This window comes from Taudactylus pleione, unplaced genomic scaffold (assembly GCF_031769625.1).
Source record: "Taudactylus pleione unplaced genomic scaffold, aTauple2 ptg000064l, whole genome shotgun sequence".
Classification (NCBI taxonomy): domain Eukaryota; kingdom Metazoa; phylum Chordata; class Amphibia; order Anura; family Myobatrachidae; genus Taudactylus; species Taudactylus pleione.
Window position 1 is genome coordinate 5,957,925 of NW_028284466.1, and position 22,988 is coordinate 5,980,912.

Consider the following 22,988-nt stretch of genomic DNA (forward strand, 5'->3'; position numbering starts at 1 on the left):
CTCCCAGGATGCACTTGGGTCCTCCTCTATACCCCGCCCCCGAGCCACAGGCACCTCAGTTGGTAAGCAGCCTAGGCCGGAGGAGAATATGGAACAGAGAGAAGGAAGACTGGAACACACAAGAAACCATACTCACAGCAATAGGAGACGGAAAACCGGTGACCAGCCACACAGCCCATTTGAAGCCAGGTGCGTCAGGGCGGGCGCCCTGTGGACCCTATGGACTTCGTAGAAACAGAGATAACAAACGTAAGTTCTTACCATATCTCTTGTTTTCTACTTCAGGGTCCATAGGGGGTCCACAGGGTTGACCTTGGGGATGTCCCAAAGCAGTTCAACTAAGGGCGGGGACGCTCCTGTGCTGAAAGGAGCACCCGGCGCCCAAAGGAAGCATCCTGAGAGGCGAAGGTGTCAAACGCATAGAACCTCAAAAACGTTTGAATAGAAGACCAAGTGGCCGCCTTACACAGCTGAACAGCAGAAGCGCCACGTCTAGCAGCCCAAGAGGGACCCACAGAACGAGTGGAATGAGCCTTAACAGAGGCTGGCACAGGTAAACCCTCTTGTGCATAAGCCTCACAAATAACGGAACGAAGCCAACGGGCTAACGTTTGTTTGTTGGCAGGCCAACCCCTCTTGTGAAAACCAAAGAGGATAAACAAGGAATCAGACTTCCTAACCGAAGCCGTCCGGTCTACATAAATTCTAAGCGCCCGGATCACATCTAAGGAAGTCTCACCAGCTGAAAGATCAGGGGACTGAAAAGCTGGCACAACAAGTTCCTGATTAATGTGGAACTTCGAGACCACTTTGGGCAAAAACTCAGGACGAGTGCGGAGCACCGCTCTGTCCTGGTGAAAAATCAGGAAAGGAGGGCGACAGGAAAGCGCCCCCAATTCAGACACCCTCCTGGCCGAAGCAATTGCCAGGAGAAAAACCGTCTTAAATGTCAGCCACTTGAGCTCCACCGCCTCAAGAGGCTCAAACGGAGGACCCTGCAGGACCCGTAGCACCACCGCCAAGTCCCAAGGAGCCACAGGAGGCACAAAGGGAGGCTGGATCCTGAGAACACCCTGGAAAAAGGTGTGAACGTCTGGTAGTATTGCAATCCGCCGTTGAAACCACACGGACAAGGCGGACACATGAACCTTCAGAGATGCAAGGCGTAAGCCGAGATCCAATCCTGACTGAAGAAATTCCAAGATCCTAGAAACTCGGAACACCTGAGGATCATAATGTCTGGCTGGACTCACACCACTGAAAGTAAGTGTGCCACACTCTGTGATAAATCCGTGCTGAAGCAGGCTTGCGTGCCCTGAGCATGGTACCAATAACCGAACTGGAGAAGCCCCGAGACCTCAAGACGGCTGTCTCAAGAGCCACGCCGTCAAAGACAGCCGACCCAGATCCGGGTAAAGGCAGGGCCCCTGAGACAACAGGTCCCGACGCTGAGGAAGAAGGTACGGAGCGTCGATGGAGAGGCTCCTGAGATCGGAGTACCAAGGACGTCTGGGCCACGCAGGAGCTACCAGCACGAGCATGCCGCCGTCCTGCTTGAATTTCCGCAGAACCCGAGGAAGCAGGGATAGCGGAGGAAACAGATACGCCAGGTGAAACGTCCATTTCACCGACAGCGCGTCCACCAGACTTGCGCCTGCGTCTCTTGTCCTTGACCCGTAAACGGGCAACTTGTGATTGTGACGGGAGGCCATCAAGTCCAGCTCCGGCAGTCCCCACCTGTCCACGAGTAGCTGAAACACCTCTGGGTGAAGCGACCATTCCCCGGGATGCACGTCGTGACGGCTGAGGAAGTCCGCCTCCCAATTGAGGACTCCGGGGATGAAGACCGCCGAGATCGCCGGAATGTGACCCTCCGCCCAAGTCAGGATACGAGACACCTCCGACATCGCTGCCTGACTGCGAGTTCCGCCTTGGTGGTTGATATACGCCACCGTGGTGGCGTTGTCGGACTGCACCTGTACCGCCCTTCCGTGAAGAGCGGGGCCGGACGACTGCAGGGCCCTGTATACTGCCCGCAATTCCAGGATGTTGATGGGGAGAAGTGCTTCTTCCGCTGACCAACGACCCTGAAGTGACAAAGAGCCGGTCACTGCCCCCCAACCCCGGAGACTGGCATCCGTCGTGAGCAGGACCCAGTCCGGGATCCAAAATGGGCGCCCCTCGACCAGATGAGCTGTCTGAAGCCACCAAGCCAAAGATTGCCGAACGTCCGGAGACAACACCAGCACCTGAGAGCGGATCCGGTGAGGTAACCCGTTCCATTCTGATAGAATCAGCCCCTGCAGGGGCCGGGAATGGAACTGGGCAAATTCCACCATGTTGAATGTCGACACCATGGACCCCAGAACTCTCATAGCCGAATGGACAGACAGGCGGCAACGGCTCAGGCAACTGTGTATCCGCAGCTGTAGGGAGGTGACCTTCTCCGGAGTCAGGAAGATCCTTTGCTGACGCGAATCCAGCAGGGCTCCCAAATGAACCATCCGCTGTGATGGAATCAGGGAGGACTTTTTCCAATTTATCAACCACCCGTGTGCTTGCAGGCAAGCGATCGTCAGGTGGAGATGTTGAAGCAGTACCTCCGGGGAGCTCGCCAGCAACAGGAGGTCGTCCAGATACGGCAGCAGCCGTACATTCTGGTTCCGAAGATGTGCGGCCATGACCGCCATAATCTTCGTGAACACCCTCGGTGCCGTGGAGAGACCAAAGGGTAGCGCCCGGAACTGATAGTGGTGTTGAAGGATAGCGAACCTCAGATACCGCTGGTGTGAAGATGCTATCGGAACATGGAGGTAGGCGTCCTGGATGTCCAGGGACACCATGTAATCCCCCGGTTCCATCGCCAGAATGATGGAACATAACATTTCCATCCTGAACTTGGGAACTCTGAGGAATTTGTTCAGAGACTTCAAGTTGAGGATAGGGCGATGAGAACCATTGGGTTTCTGCACCAGAAACAGAGACGAATAATACCCCGTCCCTCGTTGTGATAGAGGAACGGGAACAATGACCCTTGCTTTCAGCAAGGACTCTATAGCCTCCTGAACCTGTAACGCCTTGGTCTTGTCCTGAGAAGGACTTGTGCAGAAAAACTGGTGGGGTGGTCTGTGCCGAAAAGACAGGGCGTACCCCTGGGAGACCACTTCTCGAACCCAGGCATCCGTGGTGGTTTTGTGCCAGCACTGGGCAAATAGAAGAAGTCGGCCTCCCACTCTGAGGTCCCCCAGAAGGAGGCCCGTCCCATCAGGCCGCAGGTTTATCTTCCTGCTTGGAAGAAGGGCGCCGAGCACTCCAGGCTTGCTTCTTGGGTTTAGAGGCAGTCTTACTCGCAGACTGTCTCGGGAAGGACTGACCTTTCGCCTTACCCTGAACCCGAAAGGAACGAAAAGCCGAACTCCGAACCTTAGCAGGCAGTGCCGCCGAAGGGAGGAAGGCCGACTTGGATTTAGCCAGGGTGTCCACTATTTTGTCCAAGTCCGGACCAAATAGTAATTCCCCATTGAAAGGTAAGGCCTCCAGACCCTTCTTTGAATGAGAGTCCGCTCTCCAGGACCGCAACCACAAGGATCGGCGGCCAGACACCGCTGCAGCCGATACCCGCGAGGTCAGCAGACTAGCATCTAAAGAAGCTTCACCAATGTAAGAAGCAGCGTCCCTCATTTGTCCCAACAACGCCCGCTGGACATCCGGAGCGTCGTCTGGGAAGGTATCTTCCAATGCATTGGCCCACTCCTCAATGGTCTTGGCCACCCAGGAGATGGCCATGGACGGTCGGGCCACCGCCCCGGAGAGGGAGTAAATAGACTTTAAGCAAGTCTCAACTTTCCTGTCCGTGGGATCCTTCAGCGAGGATATCGACGGTAATGGTAAGGTGGCGCCCCGAGTTAAACGGGTGACATGGGAATCCACCGCCGGTGGAGTTTCCCATTTTTTACAATGTGCCTCAGGGAAGGGGTAATTAGAAGCCAACTGCTTCTGAGGAAGGAATCTCTTACTGGGCGCCTGCCAAGCTACCGCCATATGATCCGTCAACTGATCCGACAGGGGAAACACCTCAGAAGCCACCTTAGTTTTTTTGAAACTAGGAAACTTCGACTTAGGAACCGGTGCCTCATCCTCTATAAGAAGAATAGCTCGCACCGCCCTAACTAGTGCGCGCACATTAATGGACGACTTGGTATCCATTTCCTGGACCGAGGCGTCCGAGTCAGTGTCATCAGGGACCTCCCCATCATCTGAGGAACCCTCTGAGTCCGATACCTGAGCAGCCCGTGTCATGAGTGGGCGTTTTGAAATCCTAGAAGGCATGTCAGTCTGCAACATTGACTGAAAAGCCGAGGAAGCGGCCGCCAAATTTTGCACGGAGTTGGAGAGCACATCCACCCATGGTGGAGGAGTCGCCATAGGGGCCTGAAAAGGTACCACAGGCTGCTGCGGCACAGGGGAAGCCTGTATATACATAGGCAACCCCGCATAGGGACCTACTGATTGAGACCCAGGAGGACTCCGCAATAACTGCGGGACACCCGGGGAATGGGGGATGGTCAGCTGGGGCACCGCCCTAGTAGGGAGAGCAGTCGGGACCGACAGACGGTCCGCAATAGACACCAGCACTTGGGAAAACATCGCCCACGGTGGTTCCTGCGCCAGAGAAGGTCTGGATGGGCCAGGAGCCACCTGGCATCGACTACACAGGCCATCCTGTGACAAATCCTCCCTATCTACTCCTGCAGAACAGCGTCCGCAGGAGGCCAACACCGGAGCCACTGAGCGCTCAACCTCCTCGTCTGACATGACAGAATATATTATATATCTGGCACCAGGGTAGAAGTAAAACGCACTCACCGGTGTGCTGAACAACAGCCCACAATATGGCACTGAGTAGCACACAACTGTATGTGACGGACCTCACAAATACGTGATCTATATAAGTGAGGTCAGTAGAAACGCCCCTCCCCCACACACCTGTAGGGCTTGTAGGAGAAGTAAAGGGATAGGTATAAGCTGACAGTAAGTAGAAAATAAGCACAGACAGGCAGCACTAGCAAAAGTCACATACCATGCAGGAAGATATACTCACTGCACCTTTACACTACAATCAACCTGCCCAGATTCAGTGTCTGGGAGGGCTATAGTGCTGTGTACGCTGTCCTTAATCAGGGGAGAGGTACACAGGGGGACCGGTCCGCGTGCTCCCTGAGATCTGCGCTGCCACTGGGAAAATGGCCGCTGGAGACCTCAGAGGAGGAGTGGCCGTGTAACTGCAGCTCAGCGACGCCAGACTGCGTGCTGAAAGGCGCGCTGAGCTGAGGGGAGGAGCCGCTGACAGGGAAGGCTTGCTCCCCTGGCTGGCCATAACCCCAGGGATGCTGGCTTCCCGCTTGCCCCTTTATCCCTGGTGGTCTAGTGGTCCCACGGGTTATGGGGGGGCCCGCCGCCACTGCCAGCAGCCTCCGGTCTGTCCCCAGGACCGGAGGCTAAAGGACTGCATTTAAGGCATTCCGCGCGCCGCCGCTAGCCAGCGACGCGCGGCTTACCTGAATCCCCGGCGACTCCGGCAGCAGTCCTGGGAGGTAGACAGAGTCTGGCTAGTACGGACTCTGCCCTCCCGCCGCGATCCCCAGATCAGTACTGGCGTCGCGGCGCCAGTCGGGGATCAGAGCGGCAGCGTGGGCGTCTGTACAGACAGCCCTTCGCTGCCGTCTGTAGTAAAAAGAGATTAAAATAAATAAAATCTAACTTAAAATAAAAAGCTTCTGGGGGCTGCTCCTGCAGCCCCCCTGCGCGGTGACCGACTCCGGCCGGGCACCAGCTTACACTGAGGTGCCTGTGGCTCGGGGGCGGGGTATAGAGGAGGACCCAAGTGCATCCTGGGAGCTAAAAGCTCAACTGTGTGGTGCCCATGGATCCTGTTCCAGCTATAACCCCAAGGTCAACCCTGTGGACCCCCTATGGACCCTGAAGTAGAAATGCGCTCACTATTTTGTAAAGACGCCCCTTTTCCGTTCGCATCACACATCATCTCCTGTATTTATTAGATTAATCGGGTACATCGAAAGGCATCTGAACTGCTCGCAGTGCTTGTGGTAGGTTTTTCTTACCGCTATCACTGCGAGCAGTTCAGGCTAAAAGACAACCAAGTGACGTGGTCGATGACGCTCCTTTAATAATTATGCACTCCCATTAAACGCCCTTTTTACCGTTAGGCACGCCTGCATTCGGATCTCCACCCCCCCGTTACCACCCACAAATGGTACGTTCTGTCAATTAAATTAGCAGCCCCTCGCTGTTTTGCGAGCGCACGATTTCCGACCGCAATGACTGGTTTGCGCATGCGCATTACGACAAATATGCATGCGCAGTTGTGCGAACATCGCTCAGAGCAAACGAGCAGCCGCTTGCAAGCGGCTCTGAATCAGGCCCTAAGTTCATTGTCATAGCAAAGAGGGATTTTGCAATTCATTGCAATTCATCTGATCACTCTTTATAACATTCTGGAGTATATGCAAATTGCCATCATAAAAACTGAAGCAGCAGACTTTGTGAAAAGCATTACTTGGGTCATTCTCTAAACTTTTGGCCAAGGCTGTTCATAGTGCTTAGTATGACTTGGCCGCATACAGGTTTGGTGCACATCCCTGACACTGCTCAAAATGCCCTTCTGCTGGAGAAATGCCACAGCTTCCCAACCCATCCCAGGCAATTTTGATAATCCCTTCCTTCTAACAATAATCATAGCACAAAAAAAATAAAAAAAACTACAGGAGAGCAATCATTATCAAAGTAGCGATTTACAGTTACACAGCTAAGGGGAGAGTGGAGCTACAGTAGGTACAGTAGTTTTCATTTTCAAACTGTCAGATTTCCTGGTTTCTGCAGTTTTTGTTGCTGGACAAATGTTGTACTTAAAATGCTATGGTAAGTACCTAACAGAAGAGCTAACAAAACTAATTACAGAAAACAAAATTCTAAACTGAAAAACGAATTAATCAGGTCTGGAAAAAAAATCCCAAAAGTGGAAAACAATGGCTAGGAAGCACAACAGATCAACTGTTATTCTCTAGCCCCAGGAAAGCAACAAAGATCATTATCTGTGTTACAAAAAAGCCGAAAAACAATAACAGGTAGATCCAGGTAGTACATTTATTAGCAAATGTAGTCCCTTTAACAGCAAAGTACCCTTCTATTTTACATTGCCGTAGATGTAATAATGATCTGTGTGTACATTGGCGATTGTTCTTATTCAGTATTTTGCTATGTCTGTTAAAAACTTGACTGTAATTCTATGTTATGTGCTAAAAATGTCAATAAAAACCTCATAAGGAAAACTTTTATTCTGCACACAAAATACAGTATGGGTCAGTTAATATGGCCTGAATAAGCATGCATTCTCTTTCTGTTACTCCAGAATAGGGGAGACCAACATGCAATATTAGTTTATATGAATTACTGGAAAAACCATTGAGGTAGGCCCTTTCAAATTGGGAGCCTGAGCAGCATTAAGTCAATGAATACCTGAAAATGACAAAGCTTTGCTTTCCTTTAAGAAAGTGCTACCAGTAGTGAAGTAGCAGGCTTTTGGTAAATGTTAGATTATTTTTAAAAAAATATAAATATTGAATTGAAATTGGAGTATTCAATGTATGATGAAATGTCACACGATTGAACTAGTAATGTACATAAACACTGTGAAATGGTTCACAAATTGTTGAGACTTGCACTATATTATTGCCCGAGGGCCTTAGGACTGACCGGAGACATGAAGTATGCAATGCGATTTCTACAGGGATTTTAGGGAAGGGTGCGGGGCATTACCTTTAAATAATAAAAAAAAAAGAGCAATGTATACAAGATTATATTGCAGAATATAAAGTCACTCAATAGGGCACTGCACTACAGACTATCCATTGACAATAATACTGCAGTGCCTTTCAGTTAATATAAACAAAACAATATAATTAATATAAAGATAGGATGACTTTGCTTACCACTGTATAATAATTTTTGGTTAGCTGTGTAACGTCACAACCTTGCAGTGCCTTTGGGGAGAGTGGTTTATCTGGTACAAAAATAAAAAAAATTAATGCATATTTAAAATTACACACTCACAAATAAAAGGGTTCTGTAATTACCAATAATCATGACAGGTTATGGCACACCAGGATTTTTCTTTTAATATATTAAGGAAAACCTTAGTAAAAATAACATTGGGAAAGACAGCTAAAGATTTGCAGCTAAAGCAAAGTGCACAAAAACTGCCAATGGTATCTTCAAACTGGCTAATAGCAAAGCTAGAAGACCAACATATGCAGTCAACTTGGTAACGGACCCTTTTGCTCAGTGCTCTGGCTGAGTGGTGGGATCAGTCTGTGTGTGGTTAGGGTAAGAGCCAAGACACTGAAGATATATTGGCCAATCAACTGATCGGCCAATATATCTGCTGCCCGTCGGCCAGTGTGCACCCGCGATAGGTCTGTGAACGACGTCGTTCACAGACATATCGCATTGGCGGTGCTGCACAGCCGATGGACAGATATGTCTGCAGACATATCTGTCCATCGGAAAGTATGTACGGGCGTTCTGCAGACCGCCCGTACTCACACAGCGGCAGTCGCAGGGAGGAGGAAGGACACGCCCCCGGCCAGCGGGACCCACACCCTCCTACACACTGAACACAGATGACGGTTGTTCAGTGTGTACGAACAACCATCTGCAAATTTACCTGCAGATCACTCGATCTGCAGATATATCTGTTTAGTGTGTACCCACATGAGGCTCAAAGATGGAGATTACAGAGATAACTGCAGGAGCAGAAAATAAAAAACCCCGCAATGTGAGACACAAATCCCATAATATAAAATACAAAATGCACAGATTTTTTTTTTTTTTTTTTGTAACTATCTATTTCAGGAATAATAAAAATTATAGTTACTGTGTCTGTATTTTATAAGAGCTGTAACACATTTTTATTTCCACAATAATTTACTCAGTTATAACGCAGCCAAACTGAGGATAATATGAGATATGGTAAGAACTTACCCTTGTTATCTCTATTTCTACGAAGTCCATAGGGTTCCACAGGATACCTTGGGGTATAGGTGTGACGTCAGTCGCAGGGCACCAAAGAGTTAAGCTTTCAGCCTCCCAGGATGCACTAGGTCCCCCTCCTATACCCCGCCCCCGGGCCAAGGCACCTCAGTTAGTTACCAAGCCATAGGCCGGAGGAGGAGAAGGAAGAGAGAGAACAAAGATCTGGACACATACAAGAATCACATTCTCACCAGAGGGAGACGGAAAACCGGTGACCAGAGCAAAGCCCATCTGCAGCACAGGTGCGACAGGGCGGGAGTCCTGTGGAACCCTATGGACTTCGTAGAAATAGAGATAACAAGGGTAAGTTCTTACCATATCTCATATTTTCTACTTCAGGGTCCATAGGGTATCCACAGGATACCTTGGGGATGTCCCAAAGCAGTATCCTTTAAGGGTGGGGACGCTCCTGTGCAGAAAGGAGAATCCGCCGCCCGAAGGAAGCATCCTGAGAGGCGAAGGTGTCAAACCTGTAGTACCTCACGAAGGTATGGACAGAAGACCACGTAGCAGCCTTGCAGATCTGAACTGCCGAGGCACCACGTCGAGCTGCCCACGAAGGACCCACAGACCTAGTGGAATGAGCCTTCAGAGAAGGAGGGACCGGTAGGCCTTCATGAAGATAAGCTTCAGAAATAGCCATACGGATCCAGGCTGCCAAAGTTTGCTTTGAAGCAGGCCAACCCTTTTTACGGAAGCCATAGAGGACAAACAAAGCGTCCGACTTCCTAAACGAAGAAGTGCGGTCAACATAAGTCCTTAAGGCCCGCACAACATCCAAAGAGGCCTCACCCACGGAAAGACCCGGTGAGTTAAAGGCCGGAACAACTATTTCCTCGTTAACATGAAACTGGGAAACAACTTTGGGAAGAAACTCGGGCCGAGTGCGGAGTACTGCCCTGTTCCCATAAAAAACCAAGAAAGGGGGTCTACAAGAAAGAGCCCCTAACTCAGAAACACGTCTGGCCGAAGCAATGGCCAGAAGGAAAACAGTCTTAGCTGTTAGCCATTTAAGATCCACTGAGCCCAGTGGTTCAAACGGCGGTCCTTGGAGAGCCCTCAGGACCACAGCCAAATCCCAAGGCGCCACAGGTGGAACAAAGGGCGGCTGAATGCAGAGAACACCCTGCATAAAGGTGCGCACATCCGGGATTGTAGCAATCCTACGGTGAAACCAGACAGATAGGGCCGAAACCTGTACCTTCAAAGAAGCAAGGCGAAGCCCATGATCTAGTCCCGCTTGCAGGAAGGCGAGAAACCGAGACAGACGAAACTCCCGCGGTGCATAACCTCTCGGTCGACACCACTGGAAGAACGTATGCCACACGCGATGGTATATCCTCGCGGAAGACGGTTTCCGAGCTCGTAACATGGTACGCACCACAGAGCTGGAAAACCCCCGGGACCTCAGCATGGCCGTCTCAACAGCCACGCCGTCAAAGACAGCCGAGTCAGGTCCGGGTGAAGGCAAGGACCCTGAGACAGAAGGTCCGGTCGTAGCGGCAACCGCAGAGGACTGTCCACGGACAGACCCTGAAGGTCTGAGAACCAGTGCCGTCTGGGCCACGCGGGAGCTATCAACAGGAGCGTCCCTCCTTCCTGTTTGAATTTCCGGATTACCCGTGGAAGAAGGGAGACCGGAGGGAACAGGTATGCGAACCGGAACGTCCACCGGACGGACAGAGCATCCACCAGAGACAACCCTTCGTCTCTTGTGCGAGACCCGTACACCGGCAACTTGTTGTTGTGCCGGGACGCCATGAGGTCGATTTCTGGAAGACCCCACCTGTCCACCAGTAGTTGAAAAACGTCCGGGTGCAGGGACCATTCCCCCGGATGAACGTCCTGGCGACTTAGAAAGTCCGCCTCCCAATTGAGCACTCCCGGGATGAAGACCGCTGATATGGCCGGAAGATTGCGCTCCGCCCAAACCAGGATCCGAGAGACCTCTACGAGAGCCGCCCGACTGCGAGTTCCTCCTTGCCTGTTTATGTAGGCCACGGTGGTAGCGTTGTCCGACTGGACCTGCACCGGGCGACCCTGGAGAAACCGCTGTGCCTGCTGGAGAGCATTGAAGACCGCACGGAGTTCCAAGATATTTATTGGAAGCTCCGCTTCTGTCGGCGTCCACCTGCCCTGGAACAAGTGTGGATCCGAAACTGCTCCCCAGCCCCGAAGACTGGCGTCCGTTGTCAACAGGACCCAATTTGGAACCCAGAACGGACGTCCCTTGTTGAGGTGGGTCGTCTGTAACCACCACGTAAGGGACAGGCGAACCTCCTGGGTGAGCACAATCGTCTGGGACTTCAGAGACTGAGTCAGCCCGTTCCACTTGGACAGGATCAGGTGCTGCAGAGGTCTGGAGTGAAACTGGGCGTATTCCACCATGTCGAACACCGACACCATGGAGCCCAGTAACCTCATCGCCGAGTGTAAGGACACCCGGCGGCTGTGCAGGCAACTGCGCACCCTTGACTGTAAAGCAGAGATCTTGTCCTCCGTCACGAAGATCCTTTGCTGTCCCGAGTCCAATAAGGCTCCAAGATGCAGAATCCTCCGAGACGGGATTAGAGTGGACTTCTGCCAGTTGATTAGCCAGCCGTGCCGTTGCAGCAGTGCAATGGTCAGGTCCAAGTGGCGTAACAGGAGCTCTGGAGATCCTGCCACCAATAACAGGTCGTCCAAATACGGTAACATGCGGACTCCCTGCAGCCGCAGAGAAGCCGCCATGACCGCCATCACCTTGGTGAAAACACGTGGTGCTGTTGCCAGGCCAAAAGGTAACGCCCGAAACTGGAAGTGGTCGCTGCGGATTGCAAACCTGAGGAACTGTTGATGGCGCAAAAGAATAGGGACATGCAGGTAAGCGTCCTGTATGTCCAATGACACCAAGTAGTACCCAGGTTCCAGCGCCAGAATGATGGACCGTAGGGTCTCCATCCGAAACTTCGGGACCCGCAAAGACTTGTTGAGTGCTTTGAGGTTGAGAATCGGACGATATGACCCATTGGGTTTCTGTACCAAAAATAGATTTGAATAGAAACCCTGGCCCCTCTGGGAGAATGGAACAGGCACTATAACTCCAGCCTGGAGCATAGTGTGCAATACCTTCCGCAGCTCCGTAGCCTTGTTCCGGTCTGATGGGAGACCCGTGGTGAAGAAGCGAGCCGGGGGTCTGTGCCGGAAGGAGAGGGCGTATCCGTGGGAAACCACCTCCAGAACCCAAGTGTCTGTCGTAGTGGTCGACCAACACTGGGCGAACTGTAGCAGGCGGCCTCCCACCCTGGGATCCCCCAAAGGGAGGCCCGGACCGTCAGGCCGCAGGCTTGTCATCTGGCTTGGGGGCCGGACGTCTGGTACTCCATGCCTGCTTCCGGGGCTTGACCGATTTCTTAGGGCCAGCCTGTCGAGGAAACGACTGTGGTTTGGGCCTGCCCTGGGCCCTAGATGACCGAAAGGACGATGGTCCCGAACCAGAAGGAGCAGCGGCCGACGGGAGACAAGCAGATTTGGCTGCCGCCAGCGTGGCCACAATCTTATCCAGATCCGGACCGAAGAGAACTTCTCCGGTAAACGGCAACGCTTCCAGACCTTTCTTAGAATCTGCGTCCGCCTTCCAGGATCGCAGCCACAAGGTGCGACGAGCAGCTACCGCTGCTGAAGAAATTCTAGACACCAGAGTACTAATGTCTAGAGCCGCCTCCTTGATGTAGGTGGCCGAATCACGGAGATTGCCAATCAACTCCGCCTGTTCAGCCGGACAGTCGGATTCAAAAGAAGCCTCTAATGAATCCGCCCAGCGCTCCATCGCTCTGGCAACCCAGCAAATGGCCATAGCCGGCCGTGCTGCCCCCCCTGCAAGGGAATAAGCGGACTTCAGGCAGATTTCTACCTTGCGGTCCGTAGCATCCTTAAGGGAGGACATGGATGGCATCGGCAATGTGGCACTACGGACAAGACGGGTCACGTGAGAATCCACCTGTGGAGGGGATTCCCACTTAGCAAAATAATTATCCGCGAACGGATAAGCCACCGCCAGGCGTCTCTGCGGCTGGTATCTTTTGCCAGGTTGTTTCCACGCCTCCTCTAAATGGTCCACCAACTGACCCGAAAGAGGAAAGACTGTGGCATCGCCCTTCACATCTTTGAAAAAGGCATACTTAGATTTAGCCGCTGGGGGAACTTCGTCCTCAATCACCAAGGCTGTGCGGACCGCCCGAATAAGTCCAGGAATATATACTTTGGACTTAGCATCAGCGTCCTTAGTATGGAGAGGTTCCTGATCGTAAGGATCCAGAATCTCCCCATCATCAGACGTCCCTTCGTCATCCTCATAAGGAGCGGACAGAGACGCCACCGGCCTTTTATGAGGCCGCATCACAGACTCCCCTTGCAACACATCCGACAAGTGCTGTACAGAACTCGTCAGGGAGTTAACCCACGCTGGCTCCTGAGAACCCGGGAGCGGGGAAATAGGGAGACTGTGGGGTACCACCAATTGTCGTGGGAACCCCTGCATGGGTGACGACACCACAGACTGCTGGGACAAACCCATCGGAGTAAACGCGGGCTGCGGAGCTAACTGGCCCACTAAAGCTGTTAACGCCTGAGCGAAACAAGCCCAGGGCGGCTCCTGTACCGGTGCTGTAACCGTAATAGGCCGCGCCATGGACAAACACTGCCGGCAAAGGCCCTCCGCGCTACCCTCCCCCTCCGCTAACGGTACTTTGCACGTGGTACACTGTAGCCGGAGGGGAAAATCACTTTCAGACATGATGGCACCACGTATGTGACCCTCTCTCACCAATTAAGTATTAAATAGGCGAGAGACCACCCTGCAGCACCGCACCGCAAGGGCTTTAGCAGAAGAACAGGGACAGTAATAAAGCTGACAGTTTAGAGAAGAAAAGTTACAGGCAGCGCTAGCACAGTCACATACAATGCAGAGAAATAACAATTCCTGCACTAACAGCGCTGATTACTCAACTACACAGACACAGGGCCTGGTAGGACACAGCGCTGCATACACAGACCTGAGCCACAGCGGAGGAGAGGTATGCGGGGGGACCCAGACCACGATGCTTCCGTCCAGCGCTTCCAGCAGCGTTCACCATGCGTTCTGGAGAAGATGGCCGCCGAGGAGCAGAGAGGAGGCTGGCCTGGGGGAGGAGCGCTGCCACAGGACCAGTCGGCAGCATGCAGAGAGGGCTGTGTGCAGCGGGGGAGGCGCCGGCTGTGAGACAGGGAAGGCGCGCTCCCCTGGCATGCATTTAACCCCTGGGACGCCGCAGCGCTACCGCTCTGCTGCGGTCCGCTGTCCCAGGGGGTAGTGGAAGCGCAGGTTGGTCGCCTGGCTCCACGCTGCAGCCAGTCCCCAGGGAGCCCCCTGCCTGGGGACTTAGGACCATGTGATCAGCGGGGACCCACCGCGGGACCCCGCTGCTTACCTCTGTCCCCCTTGAATCCGGCCATGGTCCGGAGCATCTGGGGTCACCGCTAGCTGTGACCCCAGATGCCCACCAGCATCCCCGGATCAGTACCGGCGTTCTGGTACCGGCGGGGTGTAGGGAAGACAGCATGGACGTCAGGACTGACTGTCCAAGCTGTTCATCCAGATGTGCAGCCACAGCTGCATGAAGAAAAAGCTTCAGGGGCTCTTCTAGCCCCCACTCCAACAGGTGCACCCGACTCCGGCCGGGCACCAAACTAAACTGAGGTGCCTTGGCCCGGGGGCGGGGTATAGGAGGGGGACCTAGTGCATCCTGGGAGGCTGAAAGCTTAACTCTTTGGTGCCCTGCGACTGACGTCACACCTATACCCCAAGGTATCCTGTGGATACCCTATGGACCCTGAAGTAGAAAATGGGTTTGTGCTTAGGCTAAGAAAGTGCACACAGAAGTAGGAGCTGACCTGGAATCTTTAAAAACATTAAAAAAGTCATTATTGTTAGGGCCAAAGCATTCATATATAGAAGACTGCAACATGTCAAACACCAAACAGCACAGAGGGCCTGATTCAGACCCGGTCGCAAGCGCTGAGCGCTCGCAACCGGGTAGATGGTGGCCCACAGTGCATGCGCACGATGGAGCCGGCTCTGTCGTGCGCATGCGCGAGACCCGGCTAGCGACGGGCAATCTGGTCGCTCCGGGTCTCGTACCGAAGGGGGCGAGCTGTCGATTTTGAGTGACAGCTCGCCCCCTTTGGTGGGCGGGCCGGGGGGTGGCTGCCCAAACGGAGGCGTTCCCGAGGGAACGCTTGCCGTTTGGGGCGGCCCCACTGACATCATCACGAGTGATGACAGTGGAGAGCTTCCGGCTCTGATAGAGCCGAAAGCTCTCTGGGGTTTGCCATGAACAAGACCCTACCACAAGGGTCTCGTCACAAGGCCGATGGTCGGGATGGTCTTGACCATCATCATGGCCGCTCGCTATAGCTGTGGGTGGTCACTCACAGCTATGCGAGCGGCCAAGAGGCCGCTCCAAAAGAAAAAGCCCGGCCCTGATTCAGAGCGAGCTCTCTGTCAGAGCGAGCGGCTCTGAATCAGGCCCAGAGTTCTTTATTAAACAGAATGTACTCTAACTTCACAATGGAACAAATGACATCAATGTAGCATGCCAATAAAAACATATCAAATTCTCACCCTATCAGATACAATTTGCAGACCAGATATCAACACCATGGTCAGAACTTTTTCCACTGAAGTGTTGTCTCCTCTGACAGTTAAGGTCCCCATACACGGTGCGATTTGCATACGATGCAATCTCGTATGCAATCGCCCTTGAACTCTCTCTGGCAGCTGAAGTGAACGATGTGCAGCAAAAGCTGCACGATGTTCACCCCATCTATCGTGCATGATCTAATGATTTGCATAATCATTAGATCGAGTGCGATATGACACAGATGCATGTAGCACGGACCAGGGAGATCCATGCTACATGCATCTGTGTCATTGACACAGAGCACTGACGGGATCAGAGAGACCAGTCAGTGCTGCTGCGTTAAAAAAAAACACCTGTGTAAAAAAAGAAAAAAACGGCGTGCCCCCCCAAAAGAGCAGCCAGCCCCGGGCTTTTAGTGACCCAGTGCTGGTTGTGCTTAAATACAGGGGACAAACGACGTAGGGGTCCCCTGTACTTAAGCACAACCAGCACCGGGCTAGTCAGAACCATACCTGGTTGCCAAAATATGGGGGACAAACGGTGTAGGGGTGCCCTGGAGAGGGGAACCCCTTTACTTGGGGAGGTCACCAGCTCCCCAGGGATCCCCGGCCTGTGGCATTAGCCCCCCGCTACAAAAAGTCTGGTGCTGGTTCTGGATACTACAGGGGGACCCTAATAATTTTTTTTCCCCCTGTATTTCCAGAACCAGGACCGGATCAGAGCCCAGTGCTGGTTGCGCAAAGTACAGGGGACCCAGGGCTGGTTTGCTCTTTTGGGGAGACACGCCATTTTTTTTTTATAATTTTTTTTTTTTTACACAGTTTTTTTATTTATTTTTTATCACAGCAGCACAGGCTGGTATCTCTGATCCCATCCATGCTCTGTGTCAATTACACAGATGCAAGTAACACGGATCTCCTGGTCTGTGCGTGCATCTGTGTCATTGAAATACACAGCAGCACAGACTGATCTCACTGACTCGTCTGTGCTTCTGTGTCAATGACACAGATGCATGTAGCACTGATCTCCCTGGTCCGTGCTACATGCATCTCTATCGTGTATGATGTGACAAACAATGTACAATGTTTGACACATCGTACACGATCGGTCTAAATCTTTCTGCAAAACCATTTGATCTATGATGATGATACACAACGCCGGGGACACGCATCGGTAACGTAATAGTGTATGAAAACACCATTTTTTATATGATATCCTGTAAAAAATTGTGCCGTGTATGGGGGCCTTTAAAGTCTTTCCTCACATTCATCTGCTGACCATAGCAACATGGTGTAATTGGTTCTCAGAGGTCATATGATTTTACAATGACGTTTTCAGTCAGAGCCATGTAATGATGTCTTTGTTATACTTGTATTTGATTAGGTCTTAGATTTTCATAAGTTATCATGGAATACTACAGAAACGCAGCTTGTTCTATTGACATGGTACATATGTCTTTAAAAATAATTCTATGTGTACAAAATGTGCACCCTTTTTTGTATGTACCAGTTATGATGTAGCCCCAACAAATTAGTTTTAATGATTTTAAAGACAATGGTGTCAACTCCTAACTTTATGTGTCCAAAACCGCCCTCCAGTTCCTCAGCGCTCTTCAGCTTTCTAACACCCCGTCTTCTTCAGGGAGACAAATGATCTATGGCTGCACCCAAAACAAGGAATGCACCCATAAACTTACCCTCTCCACCCCTTAAATTTCAGCAGCTTGTTCCTCACAACATGAAAGTTGAATGTGCGCCTAGACCACATCAATGCTTGTAATCCTCTGAGCCCCTGGCATGTAAATATTTACAGATCTACAGACTCTGCCATTTTGATGTAAGAATCACCATGTGTGATGTGTAAAATAATATGGAGTTTCTCAAAAAATAGGTGAATGACATCATACAATTTAAAGTGCATCGCAGGCCCCTAGTTTTGCACTTTCATACATGACTCTCAGAGTTTTCATACTAACGGTGTAAAATACAGTGAGTATAGGATTGCACGAGCAGTATTAGTCCAGCAAAGCATTACAAAGTTTAACTAGATCTGCATTTTGCTCCAGCATAGGATATTTTTTTCTTTTTTAGGGAGCAGGGGACTGAAAAATAGGTGAGCAAATACAGGCAGTGTAGAGGGTCCTGCTGGAATCTACCTATTACCCCTCTGATCTGTCACATGACAAATTACACATGCAGCCTAGCCCATAAATGGGAAAAATAATACTTCCACTAAGCAAATACAAATAATAATAAAGCTATATTAGTACAAAAAAGAAAAAGAAAAAAAAAGTTCGACTTGTTTATATAAATGCTGTGAATTATTGTATTAGGCAAACAATAAAACATTATAATGATATTTTTCCAAATAACTGCTGCAATTGCAATCTTACCATTGGGTTTGCATTCTTTCACATAGTTACTAGGGAACCAGCCCATTTTGCCATTCAGCGATCCTTCCCACCAGCCACCATCTACCGCTTTGGTGACATAAATAGTGTCACCTTTGCAAAATGACAGCTCATCTTCATTCTGCTGTTGGAAATTAAACTTTGCTTTCACAACTAACTGAGTGCCGCCATTTCCGGTCATGTCCTGGAATAAAAACAACAACAGAGAACAATGCAGAAATAGAGTAAATAAAATTGCAGGAATTGAATAGAATGCTCATTATTTAAGTTATTAGAAGATTCTGACAGTGGCTCTCAGTGACAGGCGATTTCATATTTCCCTACCCCCACTCAACACTCTTCTGTAAAGGTCTGGATGCCCATCTAATACTGGGCTCTTGGCCAGGGCCGCCGACAGCCGCGCCGGGCCCAGGGGGCATGGCGTAATCGCGGGATGCTTGGCCATACCCCCTTAGAAAAAAAATCATTTACACAACCAATGGGGGGCAGATCAGCGTGATCGCCCCCAATCCCCCCCCCCCCACCCCTCCCCCTAGTCATAGTAGACTGCTCCGGATGCTGCTTTAGCGAGCAATCTCCCAGTGCAGCCCAGCACACAGCAGCGTGTGCTGGGCTGCTGTGACGTAAGAGGGAGGGGGAAGTGGTGCCGGACCCGAGCCCCCCCAGCAAGCCCGGGTCCATATAATTAGTACCCGCTCTCCCCCCCCTCTCGGCGTCCCTGCTCTTGGCCCCAGTGACAAAATTTATGGCGTGTCAGATAACAGTAATCTATGCAGAAGTTATTTTAAAAACATTTACAAACCACCTCTCAAAGCTTTTACGATGTATATTTATCTTAGAAATTGCAAATACTGTTATCACAAGAAACATGTCTATTAGTTTCCTATTTTAAATAGCATAAAGTCCTATTAGTGCCTGGGAAATCTTTGGTTTTGTGGATTTTCACCCAACCAAATTATTTTCTTTTTATGGTTTTACCAGGCTATACAGGAAGAAATGCCAGTAAATAAAAGAAAATGAGTCATGGATGACCCCTTATACGGTACATTAAATTATTAATTAATTTACCAGACCACCACGGGCTCGGAAGCTGTAGAAAATGTACGGGAGTCAGAGCATCCTATATTATGCTTTGAGTAACGCCCATTAATTCGATTTCTCCTTCACTCCATGTCTGACAGCTGAACAAAGAGGAACTGGGGTATTACAGAAAGACCATTGGTCTCTATGGAGATGCGCTGTGCAGAATACATAGCTGTCTTATAGGGGCAAATGACAGGACTGGGTGAGATATGATATGATCCACTAACCCCAACCTTGCCTAGCATCTGCGTTCCAAAGACAGCTGTGCGCACTGCTCCGGTGTCGCTCCATAAAATTCACTTGTCTCACTGTGGGGATGCACTATACTAAATAATGCGGTTTGACTACATTTCCCTTATGCACAAAGCTTGGTCCCGATAAGCAATGCTTTCTTTAGATGGCATTGCCTTATAGAAGCTTATGGGCTTCTTTTCTGAGTTTTCCCGGATATGGATCCAAGAGCATCTCTCCCAGGTTCCTCCACGGCTCGTGCATGCACAGAAGGACTCCTGGGTCATAAACCCAGAAGTCCCAACATCGCAGAGGACAGCTTATCTCATCTCTTATCAGGAGCTGGCCTTTCCTTAAATCATCAGGCATATGGCGTTACTAAACTCTGGCATGCATGCGATCACTGGCGGGATGCATCACATCCAATATGTAATGCTTGGTGCATCCCACCCTAAGGGCCGTATTCAATTAGCCACGATAAGCCATTTTCGCCAAAAAGTTTCCGCCGATTACGTCATTTCGGCATGCAAAAACTTATCCCCATATTCAATTCCAAAGACTTTTCGCCGGTGCGAAAAGTCTGCGCCTTGTAACCAGCGGAAAAGATTCACCTCTGAATGCAGGCAAAACAAAGTGCAAAATTGGGGGTTTGGGGTGCAAAGTTGCGGGAACACCCCTGCAGCCTTGTGACAGTCCCCCAAAGGCAAACTGCGTCAAAAAAAGTTTAAAAAAATACTTTAGATCACCCCAAAAGTGTACTTTTGTTTTGGGTGCGGAAAAATCCAAAGTTGGGGGACAAACTTAAAAACTAGTAAAATAGACTCCAGGGGGTCCCCCAAGGACGCCCAAGCTGTTTTTCTGATTGCAGGTGCTTGTTGAAGGTGCATTTTTTTTAAAACCTCACTTTAGAACATTTTAACCATGCTTGCACCCATTTTCATGTACCCCAAATTTGCTGGGACTACTTATTTCTGCCAAAAGAAACTGCTAAATGCTATTCTTCACCACTTATGCAAAGCCACTAAATAGCAGCTATTGAGAGCATTTAAGCACCCCAAATACCTTCAGCAGGGCTATTCGTGGGTATCCATAGTGATCCCCCATGTCAGTGCATCTTGTGGGGGTGTCAGGCTGATTTCCCCAAATCTGACAGCACTTTTCACCTGTTTGAGTTTAGCCAGGACGCGTTTTCGTGTCCTTTGGAATTGAACAGGGTTGCAAAAAGCAGCCGCGCGCACGAAAACTGTTTTCTCCTAAAACACGCGATGTAGGCGGAAAATTCGGCAGGCAAAAAGGACGGGACTTTTCGCAGCTAATTGAATACAGCCCTAAGTTAGATACCATCTCCCTACTGTTCATCTGTTAACAACAGAAGGGAAGAGAGGCGCAAACTACTAATATGCATGAGCACATAATTTATAGTGCTAAGTTATTTAAGTTATATTGCAGTGGAAAAATTGATACATGTCTATTGTACTGCATTAGCTGCTTTTAATTTACTATAAACTAATCTTATTTTCATGTTCGGCAGGTAGGAGGAGGCATTGTGTTACCTAGTGGGATAGATGCAGGAACAAGTTCGTCATGGAAAACAGCAAATGTTTTGCATTTAATGAATGATTCCATAGATGCTTTAAGCTTTTGGACACAAAGACCTTTCTTCAAAAAATAATTAGCAAATTCTATAGAATTAGTTGGCTTATAAATGAAACCATGTATGCAAAACACTTTCTGGTTTTTATATGACTAAACCTATCCTGCATATGTTCTGAAGCAAATATATTTTTAGGTAGAAAGAAAAATTGTATATGAGCTACAGTAACAGACCATTTCGGGCATCTTCTAAAATGATTAATATTAGTTCACCTACTTGTTTGTAGGGAAAAGATATTAAGCTAGAGAACGCTACATTTTAATTAAACGTACATGTCTCCCTCCCATACCGGTTTAGTCCATAGTGCAGGCAATTACATTTTTCCACAATTTTATAGTCCCACTTTTTACAGTGCCATTGGGGGGGTTTTATGTGGTCATTTATGTCATGTGATTTGTAATAGTAGCGTAATCCCCAACTCTATTTGCTGAAATGCAGCCCCAAACTTGCAAGGAACCTCCACCATGCTTCACTGTTACCTGCAGACACTCATTATTGTACTGTTCCCCAGCCCTTCAGCGAACAAACTGCCTTCTTCAAATATTTCATATTTTGACTCTTCAGACCAGAGCATTTGCTGCCAATTTTTCTGCACCGCAGTTGCTATGTTTTCATGCATTGTTGAGTCGATTGGCCTTGTTTCCACGTCGAAGGTATGGCTTTTTGGCCTAAATTCTTCCATAAAAAGACCACTTCTGGCCAGACTTCTCCGAACGGTAGAAGAGTATACCTGGGTCCGACTGGTTTCTGCCAGTTCAGAGTTGAGGGCACTGCTGTACATCTTCTGATTTCAAAAGGGAAGTAAGCATGATGTGTCTTTTATCTGAAGCACTAAGTATCCTTGGCCGACAACTGCGTGGAGTTGGGGATTTGGTCAGGAATAATGGTGTCCTCAATGCTGAGAAATACAGGCAGGTACTTATCCATCAGAGAGGTGTCGGATTGGCTCCAAATATATTTTGCAGCAGGGCAACGACCCGAAAATACAGCCAATGTCATTAGGAACTATCTTCAGCGTAAAGAAGGACAAGGAGTCCTAGTAGGAATGATATGGCCCCCCCCCAGAACCCTGATCTTAACATCAAGTCTGTCTGGTATTACATGAAGAGACTTGTGCAAGCCTACGTCCACAGTAGATCTGTGGTTAGTTCTCCAAGATGTTTGGAAAAACCTTCCTGCCGAGTTCCTTAAAAAACTGTGTGCAAGTGTACCTAGAAGAATTTATACTGTTTTGGAGGCAAAGGATGGTCACACCAAATATTGATTTTGATTTCTCTTCTGTTCATTCACTTTGCATTTTGATAATTGCTAAAACTAAACTATTACCACGCCTATATTTTGAAAGCACTCTTATAGCCCCCATACACCCACACGATTCTGGACGATTACACGATTTTCAAGCAATCATAAGATGGATCTTGTGAAAATCGTGTCTTTTTTTAGTAACTTACGATCCGATGCGCGCTTCCGCTGTTCGTACAATCGCGTATTCTGATCATATGTGCAGCACATCTTGCCCGTCGTATCCGTATGAGGATCGTGCCGTTTATTTTGTTCATGCGATCCATCGTGTGGCATTTCTTCAATTACTTCAATGACTGTTCCCTGATGAGCCTGTGAGACAAAGGATCGATCTTACGACTGATCCTGTGCTAGAAAAACAACAAACATGCTGCAGGGACTGCCAGGGAGCTCCGGGAGAATCGTAGGGAAAACGTATCATTCATCTGATCTTATGCTGGTCGTTTAGGTGCATGGGCCCTATTACTCTGCAGCATGTTGTCTCGTGTGTCTGTGTGTGTCTGTGTGTATATATATATATATATATATATATATATAT

General features: G+C 49.7%; 1 protein-coding gene across 3 annotated transcripts in view; it reads right to left on the minus strand.

Moving 5' to 3' along the window:
* The window catches only part of ARHGEF6 (Rac/Cdc42 guanine nucleotide exchange factor 6), a 133,303-nt gene that overhangs the window by 79,213 nt on the left and 31,102 nt on the right, over positions 1-22,988 (minus strand). For all 3 annotated transcript variants that reach the window (XM_088465777.1, XM_088465775.1, XM_088465778.1), the window contains exons 5-6: positions 18,163-18,364; positions 8,010-8,080 (exon numbers count right to left, since the gene is read on the minus strand). In XM_088465777.1, coding sequence (XP_088321903.1) covers positions 8,010-8,080; positions 18,163-18,364 — 273 coding nt within the window. The remainder of the gene's footprint in view (positions 1-8,009; positions 8,081-18,162; positions 18,365-22,988) is intronic.